The following is a 15,983-nucleotide window of genomic DNA, read 5'->3' as shown; positions in this document are numbered from 1 at the left end:
TGAAACCGTCAAATTTGATAATCGATTTTTTATTTATTAGGTGAATTTACGACTAAACATCTTTTTGTGAGGATGATACAATTTTGTATTTTTAAAAGAAAAATGATATGTAACCGTACTGTTGGATGTGATTTGAGAGTTGAGACCGAGCGTCAAATTCAGTATTAAAGTAATCACTTAAGCAAAATAATGACTAAGTTTATATTCACCTCATCTTGCGGACTCCTTCCTTGAGCAGTGGTTAGATTGCTCCCAGTTATTCTTAAGAGTCTGGCTTTAAACAATTAATTTCAAAAATTAAAGATAAATTTATGCAAATTTAATGAAAAATATGTCATCAAGTTAGTATGAATTTTTTAATAATTTATTTCAATAAGAAAAATAGATTATTAGATTATTAAGTGTAATTTAATAAGAAATAGCATTATAGTGATTTAATGAAATATAATTTAGGCGTTGGGTGCATTTGGTAACAAAATATGATAGTTTAGGAAGTATTATGTACAAAATATACTTTTAAGGGGGTTATTTGAAAAATCTAACATAGTTCAAGAGTAGTTTTTTTTTTTTTTTTTGGCAACTTTAACTATAATATATATATATATATATATATATATATATATATATATATATATATTCACCTCACCTCCTAAAATTCAAGAGTGGGGAAATATTCTGGGTATTGTCCTTTTTACAAGATGAGCAGTCACAGTCCACACACTCATTTTGCTTTACTTGGAACTTGGTGGCTTGGTTATATATGCCACTTAAGTCGGGGTATTTTGCAGAAGTCTGGATGGCAATCGTTGAACTAAACAGACTCTATCTTATAATCATATGGATTACCGTGTGAGAGTCCATGTTGGATAATGCTTATTGGAGTAGCAAAAAAAAAAAAAAAAGGATTCGGGCATCCATCATTACTCAGGTGATTAAGCTGTAATGAATTATTTCCTTTGGATTCATATTTGAAAGCATCTTTTTAGCATTACATAAAACCAAAGCAGGCATGTGTAATGATCTTACTACAACCAAAGAAATCAGAACTTGTAAATATTGATTGATGCTGGTCTAAAAATCATACAAATTATGTTGAGTTAGGATTGGAGGGGTTAAGTACTGATCAGTTGCTTAATGCTCGTCTTATGAACATCTGATCCACTAACCAAATGGAAAACAGATTAGATTAGCAGATTTTAAATGTAGTTTTGGGATATTTATGAAGGATTATAAGGTCTATTATAAATTTATAATGGTTTTTTTAATAATGCCTTTTAAATTGCTGAACAAATGCCAATGCAGCATTTGTCTCCTGATTTTTTGCAGGTTGGTACTTAGGTCTGCTAATGAGATCTCATAACCAAAAATAATAATAAATAAATAAAATAAAATACTAATGTTAATTTATTCATGTCCATTGTTAGGTCTTAGACAAGTCGATGCGTGATTTTATGGCTGAGAGAAATTGCAGAAAATATCTGGAATCAAGTGTCCTACGAACAGGGGGTAGCACCCAAATGCTAAGGGCGGTGTCCATGTTTGATGGTGAAAATGAGGCTAATACATGGTGAATATAAAGTCACAACCTTAGCTTTGGACACTTGGTATATGGTTGCCCCCATATTCAAAACATGACCACATATTTTCTTTCCTAAGAGTAAGGAGGACCTATAGATGATTTTCAAGAGCAAATTATGCTAAGAGAAATGTATAAATACCCCTGTAGGTCTACATTTCAAATCATCCAAACTAGAAACAACTGTATAATATCCTCTTCTGCATTAAAACAAAATGGCGAAACTCAATTCTCACTTCCTTTCTCTTGCACTCTTCTTCTTGTTCTTGTCTCCTTCATCTGCACACTACAAGGTCACTGAACCTTCTTCTGATCCTCCTGCTGCTGATCCTTTGTCTCCGTCTTCTTCTGATCCTCTTTCTCCATCTTCTTCTGATCCTCTTTCTCCATTGCCATCTTATGCCGATTCTCCTTTGCCATCTAATTCCGAGTCTCCTCCATCAACTTATACTGATACTTCTTCTAATTCCGATCCCTCTTCTAATCCTTTGATGGGTAAGTTCAAAGGCCTCTTCTCCAAAGTATTTGCTTTCGGTGACTCATACACTGACACTGGAAATGCTAACTTCATGGGTGGCGGCCCCCTGAGTGGCCTGATGGGTGGCCAGGGGGGAGGCATGGGTGGCCCCCTGAGTAGCATGATGGGTGGCAAGGGCCCCCTGAGTAACATGATGGAAGGCAAGGGCCCCCTGAGTAGCATGATGGGTGGCAAGGGCCCCCTGAGTAACATGATGGAAGGCAAGGGCCCCCTGAGTAGCATGATGGGTGGCAAGGGCCCCCTGAGCAACATGATGGAAGGCAAGGGCCCCCTAAGTAACATGATGGATGGCAAGGGCCCCCTGAGTAGCATGATGGGCGGTGGTATGGGTGGTGACATGGGCGGTGGCATGGGTGGTGGCATGGGTGATGCTATTAAACAAGGGTCCGATGCTATTAAACAAGGGATCAATAAAGGCCACAAGGTGGTTGATTACCTCTGTGATGCTTTTCAAATTCCCCACTTGTCACCCTATAAAGACGGTAAAGGAGATTTCAGTCATGGTGTGAACTTTGCATTTGGCGGTGGATTGCCAGGCCTTTCTGACCACTCTCAGCAGAATGACTCAATGCCTCACTCAATTTTGTTTCAAGGGGTAGCTAAGGCCTTGCAAACTCAGAAAGAATGGTTTCATGATTATGTCCAAAATATGGCATGCAAGGGGAAGGATGAGAAAGCCTGCAAGGAGGACATTGGAAAAGCCCTCTTCTGGATTGGTGCCACAGGTGTCAATGATTATACTCGGATTTCCAGTTTTAATATGTTTAACCTTCAGAAGCTTGCAGATAATTGTATTATTCATATCAGCCAACTTATGAAGGTATGCATAAAATAAACACAAATTTCATTCTGATGAATATATATATATATATATATATATAGAAGCTAACATAGCTTGTGTCATATGATAGGAATTGTTAAATATGGGTGCAAAGAACATTGTGGTTCATGGTCTACCACCAGTAGGGTGCCTTCCATCAGGTGTTTCACTATGTCCACTGAAAAATTTCGATAAATTGGGGTGTTCTTTGGCCATCAACACAGGAGTAATGATCCACAACAAAATCCTTCAAAGGATGATTGTGAAGTTTCATGATCAGTACCCTGATGCGAAAATCTTGTATGCTGATTACTGGAATGCATTCCTTAAAATTTTGACACATCCAAAAGAGTATAATTTCTTAGAGACCACCAAGGCATGTTGTGGATCTGGTGGTGGCCAAACCAACTTTAATGTGAATCAAATGTGCGGCGCGCCTGGCACATTCACCTGCAAGGACCCTAGCAAGTACATGAGTTGGGATGGGATCCATCTCACCGACGCAATGCATCAGCACATTTCTGATCTTTTCCTCAATCAGAACTTCTGCAAACCATCGTTCGCTGAGGCTTTCAAGAGTAAGATTGGCATGTAGATGTTTCATGTCCATTGTTGCCCTTTTTTTTCTTTTTAAAAATAAGTTACCCTGCTCCGGATGGCTTCATTCAGAGAGCAAGTGAATAAATCTCTGTCCCTAGAGAATTTTGTAGGTTAGTGACAATGTATGTCTACCTTATAGATTGTATAGTGCTGTCAGAGATCGATGTAGCTTGTGTAATGCTGTCAAAGACATCCATTGTATTAACTATTCTAAGGAATGTTATTTATAAAAGGCTACTATTGCTTTCTTTTCTATTAGTCACAAACCTTTGAGTTGGTGTATAGTGGACAAAAATGGACTTTTATGTGCTGCATCTCTTGTGGCAATGTTCGCATTTCAGAACCATTTTCCAGCTTTTGTTATTACTAATTACAAACAAAAGTGTAATATTTTTGAAGTGCCATTTCTTCCAGTGTTCTGATATAAAACTGCAAAGAGAAACATATTTATTACCATCTGTGTTATTCTCCTTGTGAAGCTATTCTGTCAGCTCGTGTTGGCAGCGCATGTTATTCACAATTCTCTTGTAGATGCAAGCATTGAGAACCAAATTTCACATGATGTCCTTTTAGGAGAATGATATCCACAAAACCCATATTTTATCTCCTTTAATTTGTGAATGGTAACCTTCGCTTCATCTTGGCATGCAAGAATCTTTTTGAGAACAAGGTCTCCTTCTTTGAATTGGAGAGGCTTCACCCTTTTTGTTGTAAGCCTTGGCAATACGACGTTGACAGTACTGGCCATGATAGTAGTGCTAGTGTTTCTTATGGTTCACAATACAATAGTGACTTGGGTTTGTTTCTCTCTGTTCGCTATAGTCCACTCCTTTAAATTGTTAACGGTAACTCCTTTAAATTGTTCTTAGACCCATGGTGGAAAGATAGGACTCCTAATCAAGCTTTTGGACACAATGTGGTTAAGACAGTTGAATCTTCCAAGGAATTACTGCATAAATGTGATCATTCACGATGGGAATTAGTCTAAGCCTTATTTTTTTGTTACCAGAAGCTGATAGCATTTGGAACCTTATATCTGCTACTTCAATTCAACAAAGGCCTGATGTTAATTCTTTAAAGAAAGGGATGTCTAGTTTCAAAATTTTCTGGAATCAGTGCAGGTTGCATTTTCCAAGGAAATATTGGGTTAATCTTATTTGGAATGGAGGTAGACCTGCTGCCAGTTGCACTAGGACTCTGATTCTGCATAATAAAATCCCTTCCACAGTCAACCTTCAAATAGTGATGTGAACTAGCGTGTTCAGGACGGGGCACACCTTTCCCAAACACATCCTACAAATAAAAATCTTTTCCCAAACCCGCCTCGCTCAGCACTGCATCGGAGTTGGGGTGGGTTCGGGGCGCTCCAATATACATATTTTTTAAAGAAAAACAATTCAAGTTTTAACTAATTTAAGATAAATTTTGCAAAATAATAATAATAATAATTAATTAAATTAAAGTGTAGTAAAATATTTAACAATTATAATAACAAAATTGTAGTTAAAAATTAAAATTATCATAGGAAATGAAGGGGGAAAAAAAAAAAAAAAAACTACAACTAATAAAATAATATTTATTATTAATTAGGCGGGTTCGAGGATTTGCAGGTTTTAAACTCTCTTCCCAAACCAACCTCTAACCCTATTAGGATGATTCCAAACTCGTCCCAATAGCGGTGGGATGGGTTAGATTAACATCCCTACCTTCCAAGGAGTGATTCTGTTGAACATCTGTTCTTTTCATGTCATTTTGCTTAAAAAATGTGGTCATGGATTGCTGATCTCTTTCACTGGAAATGGAGTCCGTTGGCTCTTTTGATCAAGTAGTACATTGGTTCATTTCTAGAGGCAATGAAAAACACCATAAGCTTTACAAGATTGTTTTTACAAATTGTAGTAGGAGAATTTGGTGGAATAGAAATCAAGTGCTGGGTGTTAGGGCAAGTTGTTGTTCAATCTGCTAGGATGGCTTTGTTTGAAGTTAAAGTCACCAAACATACATGACTATATGGAGGAGCAGGACTAGTTTCAATGCTTTTCAGATTGTATCTGCTTTTAATTATGTGTGTGTTCATTTTGTGTTGGTTTTCTGTTCTTTTTCTAGTCTTGGATTTAGTTTGTACACTTTGTTGCTAGCTTGGTAGGCTGTTGAATATCCTCTTGTTAGCTGGCTGTTCAGGCAGGTTTAATATAAATTTTTATTTAGGAAAAAAATTAAGGTTCTCCTAAAATCAAAATGGAATTATATGAAACATAACCATGTATATGGGTCAAATTGGTTGGCTCAATTCACACCATAATGGAGAATTCAGGTGTGATGGCAGCAAAGGGTAGAATGAGCTTCAATGCTACATCCTCAACAATTATGCCATGTCAAGGTTTCTTCGAGACAATTAATAAACTTAGGATAAAATTCCTTTCTCTTATTTTGTTTTCTTTTTTTGGTTTTGTTTTATTTGTTGGGGGGTCATGGCACAAGGAGTGCCTAGTTCCAAAGAGAATGGTTTATCAACAAATGTGATGTCCCACATTGCTTAGGGGAGATGTTCCTGGCATTTATGTGCCTGGAAACCCCTTAATTATGTAGACACGTTTGGAGAAAAACCGTGAAAAGTGTGCAAAGCGGACAATATCTACACAATTCGAGCAGGTCTTGACAGGTGGTCCCCACCCTTAACCATGCAGACCCTTTCTGGCTGACAGAACCTGCAGAAGAGTGGGTAGTTGCAAATAAAAGGGTACATCAACAACATTTTTTACCAGAGGTGATTTCGATCTTATAAGAGAGTTTTTTTTTTAGATTGGTACCTTGGTCTGCTAATGAAATTTCATAACAAACTAAAATACTAATGTTAATTTATTCATGTTCATTGTTAGGTGTTAGACAAGCCAACACATGATTTTTTGGCTAAGAGAAATTGCAGAAGACTGCCAGTTGCAAATAAAAGGGTGCATCAACAACATTCATTCCTTGAGCCTAGAGGTGATTCTGATGTTGTAACAGATTTTTTTGCAGATTGGTACATTTGTCTGCTAATGAAATCTCATAACCAAAATAAAATAAAATATTAATGCTAATAAAATAAAATACAACCTTAACTTTAGGAGATTCATGGTTGCCCATATTCAAAACAATGACCACATATTTTCTTTCCTAAGAGTAAGGAGGACCCATAGATTATTTTCAAGAGCAAATTATGCTGAGGAAGAGAAATGTATAAATACCCCTGTAGGTCTACATTTCAAATCATCCATACTAGAAACAACTGTATAATATCATCTTCTGCATTTTAACAAAATGGTGAAACTCAATTCTCACTTCCTTTCTCTTGCACTCTTCTTCTTGTTCTTGTCTCCTTCATCTGCACACTACAAGGTCACTGAACCTTCTTCTGATCCTCCTGCTGCTAATCCTCTGTCTCCATCTTCTTCTGATCCTCTTTCTCCATCTTTATCTGTTTCTGATTCTCCATTGCCATCTTATGCCGATTCTCCTTTGCCATCTCATTCCGAGTCTCCTCCATCAACTTATACTGATACTTCTTCTAATTCCGATCCCTCTTCTAATCCTTTGATGGGTAAGTTCAAAGGCCTCTTCTCCAAAGTATTTGCTTTTGGTGACTCATACACTGACACTGGAAATGCTAACTTCATGGGTGGTGGCATGGGCGGCCCCCTGAGTGGCCTGATGGGTGGCCAGGGGGGAGGCATGGGTGGCCCCCTGAGTAACATGATGGGTGGCAAGGGCCCCCTGAGTAGCATGATGGGTGGCAAGGGCCCCCTGAGTAACATGATGGAAGGCAAGGGCCCCCTGAGTAGTATGATGAGTGGCAAGGGCCCCCTGAGTAGCATGATGAGTGGCAAGGGTCCCCTGAGTAGCATGATGGGCGGTGGTATGGGCGGTGGTATGGGCGGTGACATGGGTGGTGGCATGGGTGATGCTATTAAACAAGGGATTAATAAAGGCCACAAGGTGGTTGATTACCTCTGTGATGCTTTCCAAATTCCGCACTTGTCACCCTATAAAGACGGTAAAGGAGATTTCAGTCATGGAGTGAACTTTGCATTTGGCGGCGGATTGCCCGGCCTTTTTGACCACTCTCAGCACAATCACTCAATGCCTCACTCAATTTTGTTTCAAGGGGTAGCTAAGGCCTTGCAAACTCAGAAAGAATGGTTCCATGATTATGTCCAAAATATGGCATGTAAGGGGAAGGATGAGAGAGCCTGCAAGGAGGACATTGGAAAAGCCCTCTTCTGGATTGGTGCCACAGGTGTCAATGACTATACACGGATTTCCGGTTTTAAAATGTTTAACCTTCAGAAGCTTGCAGATAATTGTATTATTCATATCAGCCAACTTATGAAGGTATGCATAAAATAAACACAAATTTCATTCTGATGTGTGTGTGTGTGTGTGTGTGTGTGTGTGTATTTGTAGAAGCTAACATAACCTTGTATCATTTGATAGGAATTGTTGAATATGGGTGCAAAGAACATTGTGGTTCATGGTTTACCACCAGTAGGGTGCCTTCCATCAAGTATTTCACTATGTCCACTGAAAAATTTCGATAAATTGGGGTGTTCTTTGGCCATCAACACAGGAGTAATGATCCACAACAGAATCCTTCAAAGGATGATTGTGAGGTTTCATAATCAGTACCCTGATGCGAAAATCTTGTATGCTGATTACTGGAATGCATTCCTTAAAATTTTGACACATCCAAAAGAGTATAATTTCCTAGAGACCACCAAGGCGTGTTGTGGATCTGGTGGTGGCCAAACCAACTTTAATGTGAATCAAATGTGCGGCGCGCCTGGCACATTCACCTGCAAGGACCCTAGCAAGTACATGAGTTGGGATGGGATCCACCTCACCGACGCAATGCATCAGCACATTTCTGATCTTTTCCTCAATCAGAACTTCTGCAGACCATCATTCGCTCAGGCTTTCAAGAATAAGATTGGCATGTAGATGTTTTTAATGCCCATTGTTGCCTCTTTTTTTTTTTTTTTTTTTTTTTTTTTTTTTTTTTTTCTTTTTAAAAATAAGTTACCCCGCTCCGGATGGCTTCATTCAGAGAGCAAGTGAATAAATCTGTAGGTTGATGGCAATGCATGCCTACATTGTAGATTGTATAGTGGATCAATGTCGCTTGTACAATGCAGTCAAAGACATCCATTGTATTAATTATTCTAAGGAATGATATTAATAAAAGGCTACTATTGCTTCCTTTTCTATTACAATTGTTTTTTTCCCCAAATCAGATACCTTTGAGATGAAGTGGAAGATGTTGAGTTGGTGTAGAGTGGACAAAATTGAACTTTTATGTGCTGCATCTCTTATGGCAATGTTGGCCTTTTATAACCATTTTCCAGCTTTGCTTTTTACTAAAAAAAAAAAGGTTTAATTTTTTTAAAGTGCCATTTCTTCCAGTGTTCTGATGTAAAACTACAACGAGAAACATTTTTATAACCATCAATGTTGGTTGTTGAATCAAATTTCACATGACGTCCTTTTAGGGGAATGATATCCACAAAAACACATATATAATTAAGGTTTTTATTAATGGTAAGTCTTTTAAATTGTTAATTGTAACCTTCGCTTCATCTTGGCATGTAAGAATCTTTTCGAGAACAAGGTCTCCTTCTTTGAATTGGCAAGGCCTGACGTTTTTGTTGTAAGCTTTGGTGATCCGACACTGTTAGTACTGGTCATGATGATAGTAGTGCTAGCATTCCTAATGGTTCTCAATACAATAGTGACTTAGGTTTGTTTCCCTCTGCTCGCTATGGTCCAATCCTTTAAATGTTAATGGTAACTCCTTTAAATGTTAATGGTAACTCCTTTAAATTATTCATTGACTTATGGTGGAAATGTAGCACTCTTATTCAAGCTTTTGGACACAATGTGGTTAGACAGTTGGATTTTCCAAGGAATTGCTGTGTAAATCTGATCTTTCACAATGGGAGTTGGTCTAAGCCTTGTTTTTTGTTGCCAGAAGCTGATGGCATTTGGAACCTTATTTCTGCTACTCCAATTCAACAAGGGCCTGATGTTATTTCTTTAAAGAAAGGGATGCCTGGTCTTAAAACTTTCTGGAATCAGTGCAGGTTGCATTTTCTAAGGAAAGACTGGGTTAATCTTATTTGGAATGGAAGTAGACCTGCTCCCAATTGCACTAGGACTCTAATTCTGCAACATAAAATTGTCAACTGATGTAGAACTGAATGCTAAAGCCTTTATGGCCCGTTTGGACCGCCAGAGGGCCAAACATTTGGAACCTTATTTCTACTACTCCAATTCAACAAGGGCCTGATGTTATTTCTTTAAAGAAAGGGATGCCTGGTCTTAAAACTTTCTGGAATCAGTGCAGGTTGCATTTTCCAAGGAAAGACTGGGTTAATCTTATTTGGAATGGAGGTAGACCTGCTCCCAGTTGCACTGGGACTCTAATTCTGCAACATAAAATTGTCAACTGATGTAGAACTGATTGCTAAAGCCTTTATGGCCCGTTTGGACCGCTAGAGGGCCAAACTGACATGTTGACAGATTTTTTGGATTGATCCCAAAGTGTGTGTTTTTTTACTGGAAACGGCCAACGAACAAGACTCACCACTATGCCGTGACATAACATGCTTTTTGGCGAAATACCATCGTTTAGGGCCTCAAAACGAGGTTTTTCGATCTGAAGAAAGCCTGTCGAATATTTCGGGATTTTTATTCATTGTCTAAATGAACTTGGATTGCATTCATATTTTATATTTAGTAGTTTCTTTCTTTATTTTTTTTAGATTTTTTAGAGAAACTTTAGGCTTATTTTCAGGTATTAGTATTCTTTTGGGATTAGGTTTCCTTATGTTATAAGGATTCACGTTGCAGTTAGTTTCCTTATGGATTAGGGTTTTCTTTCATTATAAATATGTGTAATACATAGATCAGAATCATTCATTCAATTATCAAATAATATATCAGATTTCTCTTAATTATCTTTTTGTTTTGTAGATTCAAAACACCCACCATATGGATTCAAGGTAACCTGTTCCTCGTGGACAAATTTATTACTTCCACTTACATCATCAACCTTCAAATAGTGATGTCAATGGGGCGTGTTCGGAACCGGCACACCTTTCCCAAACTCATCCCACAAATAATTTTTTTTTCCCAAACCCGCCTCATCCCGCCCTACATCGGAGTGGGAGCAGGTTTGGGGCGCTCTGATATACATATATTTTTAAGAAAATCAATTAAAGTTTAAACGAATTTAAGATCATTTTTGTAATTTTTTTTAATATAGTAAAATATTTAATAATTATAATAACAAAATAGTTGCTAAAATTTAAAATTATCATAGGAAATGAAGTAAAAAGAAAAACTATAGCTAATAAAATAAGTTTTATTCACCCCATCCTCCTCCCTCCCTACTCCAAGAGATTTAGGGATTTTAAACTCTCTTTCTACACCAGCCCCTAACCCCTATTAGGATGATTCCAAACCCATCCCAACCGGGTAGAACGGGTTAGATTGACATCCCTACCTTCAAAGAAGAGGCTTTATTGTAGCTGCTGTTTTTCATAAATGCATGCATGGGAGCAATTCTGTTCTTTTCATGTCAATATGCTCAGAAAATGTGGTCATGGATTTCTGGTCTCTTTCACTGGAAGTGGAGATCCTTTGACTCTTTTGATCAATTAGTGCATTGGTTAAATAAGAAAAATTAGTGCATTGGTTCAATTGTAGAGGCAATACAAAACACCATAAACTCTCCAAGGTTGTTTTTACTGACTGTACTTGGAGAATTTGGTGGAATAGAAATCAAATGCATGATGTTGGGCAAGATGATATCAATCTGCTAAGATGGCTGTGTTTGAAGATCTTGAAGTTTTGAAGTTAAAAGTTACAAAACACACATAAAACACACATGACTATGTCGAGGAGTAGGACTAGTTCGATGCTTTTCAGATTGTATCTGTTGTTTGTGTTTGTTCAATTTGTGTTGGTTTTCTGTTCTTTTTCTGGTCTTGGATTTGGTTTGTATGCTTTGTTTCTGGCTGCTTTAATAAATTTTGATTTAGGAAAAAAAATTAAAGTTTTTCTAAGATCAAAATGAAATTATATGGAACACAATCTTGTAAATGGGTAAAACTGGTTGATTCAATTCTGATGGCAGCAAAGGGTGGAATGAGTTTCAGTGCCTCTGAATTACATAGTCACATCCACAACCATTATCACATACCAAAGTCTCTTCAACACAACTTAATAAGCTTAGGACACAAGCCCTTATTGTTATATTTTCTTTTATTTTTTGGTTTTGTTTTATTCATTGGGGGTTCATGGGATAAGGAGTGCCTAGTTGCAAAGAGAAGGATGCATCAACAACATTCTTTACCAGAGGCGATTCTGATTCTGTAACAGATTTTTTGCAGATTGGTACCATGGTCTGCTAATGAAATCTCATGACCAAAATAAAATAAAATAAAATAAAGTACTAATGTTAATTTATTAATGTCCATTGTTCGGTGTTAGACAAGTCAGTACATGATTTTCTGGCTGAGAGAAGTTGCAGAAGAGTGCCTAGTTGCAAATAAAAGGGTGCATCAGCAACATTCTTTTACCAGAGGTGATTCTGATCTTGTAACAGATTTTTTGCAGATTGGTAACATGGTCTGCTAATGAAATCTCATAACCAAAATAAAATAAAATAAAATACTAATTTTAATTATTTATTGTTATGTCTTAGACAAGTCAGTACATGGTTTTCTTGCTGAGAGAAATAACAGAAAATCTCTACATGATGAATAATCTACTACTGCAGCTTAGTTTGGGCTGAAACTTGTAATCTCTTATTCTTCGCATAGTGAAATCTTTTGTCCGAACATTCACAATATACGGTAAATTTCACGCCGAACCGGGTTTGTATTCTTTGTCTGTGGCTTGTTTCTTGATTATGTTATTGGTTTGCTGTATTTGTTACAACAGAGTCAGATGGGTGAGAAAACCTTATGTTCATTCGTCTTTCGGTGTTTCTTTCCTTTTGCTTCTTTTCTCTTCTAGATTCTCTGTTCTGTTGTTTCCAAAATGTTGTTGCCTGTGGAAGCTTTCTTCCTTTGTGGTTGTAGTCTGTGTTGTTTTTTGAATGAAGTTCAATTAAGGAAAAAAAAAAAATTGACATTGCAAGAAAGATACTTGAATCAAGATCCCTACAAACAGGGGCTAGCACCCAAATTCTTTGGCAGTGTCCATGCTTGTTTGATGGTTAAAATGAGGCTATACATAGTCAATGTAAAGTCACAACCTTAGGTTTAGGACACTAATTGGTTCATGGTTACCCATGTTCAAAACAATGACCACATATCCTCTTTCCTAAATTATACTTCCCCGAGGAAGAGAAATATATAAATACCCCTTTACCTCTACATTATAAGTCATCCAAACTAGAAGGAACTTTATAAGATCTTCATCTGAATTTAACAAAATGATGAAACTCAATTCTCACTTCCTTTCTCTTCCACTCTTATTCCTCTTCTTGTTCTTGTCTCCTTCATCTGCCACCTACAACCATAAATCTCCTCCTCCTGCTCCTAATTGCCATCAACCTGCTACTCCTGTTTCGAACGATAAACCTTCTTCTCCTGGTCCGAGCCAAGGACCTTCTTCTCCTGTTCCTCCGAACCATAAACCTTATTCTCCTGTTCCAAGCAGTAAACCTCCTTCTCCTGTTCCTCCGAGCCATAAACCTTATTCTCCTGTTCCAAGCAGCAAGCCTCCTTCTCCTGTTCCAAGCAGCAAGCCTCCTCCTCCTTTTCCTCCAAGTTATAAACCTTATTCTCCTGTTCCAAGCAGCAAGCCTCCTTCTCCTGTTCCTTCACCTGTTCCGAACAATCAACCTTCCTCTCCTGTTCCTTCTCCGGTTTCTTATACTCCTACTTCTTCCTCTCCTTCTCCTCTTTCTGATTCCCCTTCTTCTCCCTCACCTCCTTTGGATGGTAGTTACAAAGGCTGCTTCTCCAAAGTATTTGCTTTTGGTGACTCATACACTGACACCGGAAATGCTCAATTCATGGGTAACATTGCCTCTTCTGGTTCTAAAAACCGGTTATCTAATGGCCGCATGGTCATTGATTACCTCTGTGATGCTCTCTCCATTCCCCCCTTGTCACCCTATAAAGACAGCAACGGAAATTTCGATCATGGCGTGAACTTCGCAGTAAGCGGATCAACATGTCTTCCAAAAGAATGCTTTAGCAATGGAACAATACCTCACACATTGATGTATAAAAGGACAACGACCGTGCAAACTCAGATAGAATGGTTCCATGAGCATGTTCAAAATGTGGCTTGTAAAGGGAAGGATGTGAACACTTGCAAGACCGAAATGTCAAAATCGCTCATTTGGATCGGTGCCATGGGTGTCAGTGACTATACTCGGGTTTCTGGTTCTTCTTCTTTCAACATTCAGAGGATTGCAGATATGTCTATTACTCACATGAGCAAACTTATGCAGGTATGCATCAAACAAACAAAATTTTTATTCTGATGTTTTTATGTGAACAATCATCTACTCTAAAAGTTTAAGCTGTTAGCCCTCCCACTGTGACCTTCTTTTGGTCCAACACGTGTTTTAAATTTTAATTATCAACCATATACTCTAAAAACTTAAGCTGTTAGAGAGGGTGTAACTTCAATACCTTATATCCTCTAACAATATATGATAGTTTGGTGAGTTCAAGCTAACATAGTTTGTATTATATGATAGACATTGTTGGAAAGTGGTGCAAAGAACATTGTGGTTCATGGTCTACCACCGGTAGGATGCCTTTCATCAGGTATTTCGCTATGTCCACGGAAGAATTATGATAAAATGGGGTGTGCCATGACTACCAACACAGCGGTGATGATCCACAACAGAATCCTTCAACGGATGATTACAAGGTTTCAGGGTCAATTCCCTCATTGTAAAATCTTGTATGCCGATTACTGGAATGCATACTTGAACATATTTACGCATCCAAAACAGTACCATTTTGAAGAGCCTTTCAAGGCATGTTGTGGAGCTGGTGATGGTAAGCTCAACTTTAACTTGAATTCAGTATGCGGCTCGCCTGGCACATCCAGCTGCAAGGACCCTAACAAGTACATGAATTGGGATGGGATCCACCTCACAGAGTCCATGCAGCACCACATTTCTGATCTCTTCCTCAACCAAAACTTCTGTCGTCCATCGTTCTCTCAGTTTTTCAAGAATAAGATGGGTGGCATGTAGATGTTTCATGCCCATTGTTGCCTTCCCTTTTTTTTTTTCCGCTCTTTATTTTTGAAAAAATAATTATCCCGGGCTCCGGATGGCTACATTCAGAGAGCAAGTTAATAAAGCTGCGTCCCTAGAGAATTTTGTAGATTGATAGTAATGTATGTCTACCTTGTAGATTGTATAATGCAGTCAGAGATCGATGTAGCTTGTATAATGCAGTCATAGATTGATGTAGCTTGCATAAAGCAGTCATAAGACATCCATTGTAATAATCATTCCAAGGAATGATATTAATAAGAGGCTACTATTGCTTTTCTATTAGAACTGTTTTTTTCCCCAAGCTAAATGTTCATTCTAGGCTGCATTTGTTTCAAGTCAACTGTACATATAAAAAATCTAGTAAAGGACATTGATGCTTAATGGATGAGGTGCATAATATAGTAACATTACAATCTCCTTTTGGTTTTTACTAATTACAAACACAATTTCAATAATTTTGAAATGTCATGCATTTCAGTGTTCTGATGTAAAACTACATCACATCTCACAAGATGTCCCTCTTAGCTGGGAGAATGATATACACACACAAATAAATAAAAGGTTTTTTCGAAAATCAAAATGGAATGCGATGCAACACAATCAATCATGTAGATAGGTCAAATTGGATGCCTCAATTCACACCATAATGGAGAATTCAGGTGTGATGGCAGCAAATGTGACAATGAGCTTTAGTGCCTCTGAACTGCATAATCACATCCTCAACAATTATCCATGTCAAAGTTTCTTCAACAATTTTCTTTTCTTTTCTTTTTGTTTTTTGTTTTATGTAATAATTCGGTTGGTGTTCATGGTACAAGAAGTACCTAGTTGCAAAGTGAAGGATGCATCAAAAAAATTCTTTACCAGAGGCGATTCTGATCTTGTAACAGATTTTCAGTCCTGAAAGACATCAGATTCATATGCTAGCTTTCCCAACAAAATGAGGAAATTTTTTTTTTTTCTCCCCGAAAGAGAACACTATGTGGAAGTTAGTGGACAATCTCCACTCCAAGCCTTTCTCTCGCCATTTTATGCATTTGTAAATCATGTAAAGTCAACAGCATCCAAGCCTTTCTCTCACATAACAAAATTGTGCTGCAATCAAAGTTCCTGTCAACAACAGAACAAAAAGACTCTTTGGCTTCATAAGAAAACC

The 15,983-nt window shown here is 37.7% G+C and overlaps 3 protein-coding genes across 3 annotated transcripts; all 3 read left to right on the top strand.

The window, feature by feature from the left end:
- The first annotated feature begins 1,762 nt into the window (after positions 1–1,762).
- On the top strand, positions 1,763–3,786 carry LOC132302377 (GDSL esterase/lipase At3g48460-like). The gene is made up of 2 exons (XM_059799212.1): positions 1,763–2,934; positions 3,026–3,786. The coding sequence occupies exons 1-2, from the start codon at positions 1,792–1,794 to the stop codon at positions 3,527–3,529; spliced, it is 1,647 nt and encodes a 548-aa protein (XP_059655195.1). The 5' UTR covers positions 1,763–1,791; the 3' UTR covers positions 3,530–3,786.
- A 3,048-nt stretch (positions 3,787–6,834) lies between these two features.
- LOC132305470 (GDSL esterase/lipase At3g48460-like) lies at positions 6,835–8,759 on the top strand. Its single transcript, XM_059803110.1, has 2 exons — positions 6,835–7,905; positions 8,008–8,759. The coding sequence occupies exons 1-2, from the start codon at positions 6,835–6,837 to the stop codon at positions 8,509–8,511; spliced, it is 1,575 nt and encodes a 524-aa protein (XP_059659093.1). The 3' UTR covers positions 8,512–8,759.
- A 4,232-nt stretch (positions 8,760–12,991) lies between these two features.
- On the top strand, positions 12,992–15,109 carry LOC132302375 (GDSL esterase/lipase At3g48460-like). The gene is made up of 2 exons (XM_059799211.1): positions 12,992–14,041; positions 14,294–15,109. The coding sequence occupies exons 1-2, from the start codon at positions 13,013–13,015 to the stop codon at positions 14,798–14,800; spliced, it is 1,536 nt and encodes a 511-aa protein (XP_059655194.1). The 5' UTR covers positions 12,992–13,012; the 3' UTR covers positions 14,801–15,109.
- The last annotated feature ends 874 nt before the right edge of the window (positions 15,110–15,983 follow it).

This window comes from Cornus florida, unplaced genomic scaffold, assembly GCF_030987335.1.
Source record: "Cornus florida cultivar Cherokee Brave unplaced genomic scaffold, ASM3098733v1 CherokeeBrave_3.0.0_Hap2_Chr04, whole genome shotgun sequence".
NCBI classification, from domain to species: Eukaryota; Viridiplantae; Streptophyta; class Magnoliopsida; order Cornales; family Cornaceae; genus Cornus; species Cornus florida.
Note: the sequence above shows the minus strand (reverse complement) of the source record. Positions and strands in the feature narration are given on the sequence as shown.

What these genes read in the sequence shown, in the direction of transcription:
- LOC132305470 (XM_059803110.1), top strand. Translation starts at nt 6,835, where the DNA reads ATGGTGAAACTCAATTCTCACTTCCTTTCTCTTGCACTCTTCTTCTTG. An exon ending in ATATCAGCCAACTTATGAAG is followed by an intron (nt 7,906 to 8,007) that starts GTATGCATAAAA and finishes ATCATTTGATAG; the next exon opens with GAATTGTTGAATATGGGTGC.
- LOC132302377 (XM_059799212.1), top strand. Translation starts at nt 1,792, where the DNA reads ATGGCGAAACTCAATTCTCACTTCCTTTCTCTTGCACTCTTCTTCTTG. An exon ending in ATATCAGCCAACTTATGAAG is followed by an intron (nt 2,935 to 3,025) that starts GTATGCATAAAA and finishes GTCATATGATAG; the next exon opens with GAATTGTTAAATATGGGTGC.
- LOC132302375 (XM_059799211.1), top strand. Translation starts at nt 13,013, where the DNA reads ATGATGAAACTCAATTCTCACTTCCTTTCTCTTCCACTCTTATTCCTC. An exon ending in ACATGAGCAAACTTATGCAG is followed by an intron (nt 14,042 to 14,293) that starts GTATGCATCAAA and finishes ATTATATGATAG; the next exon opens with ACATTGTTGGAAAGTGGTGC.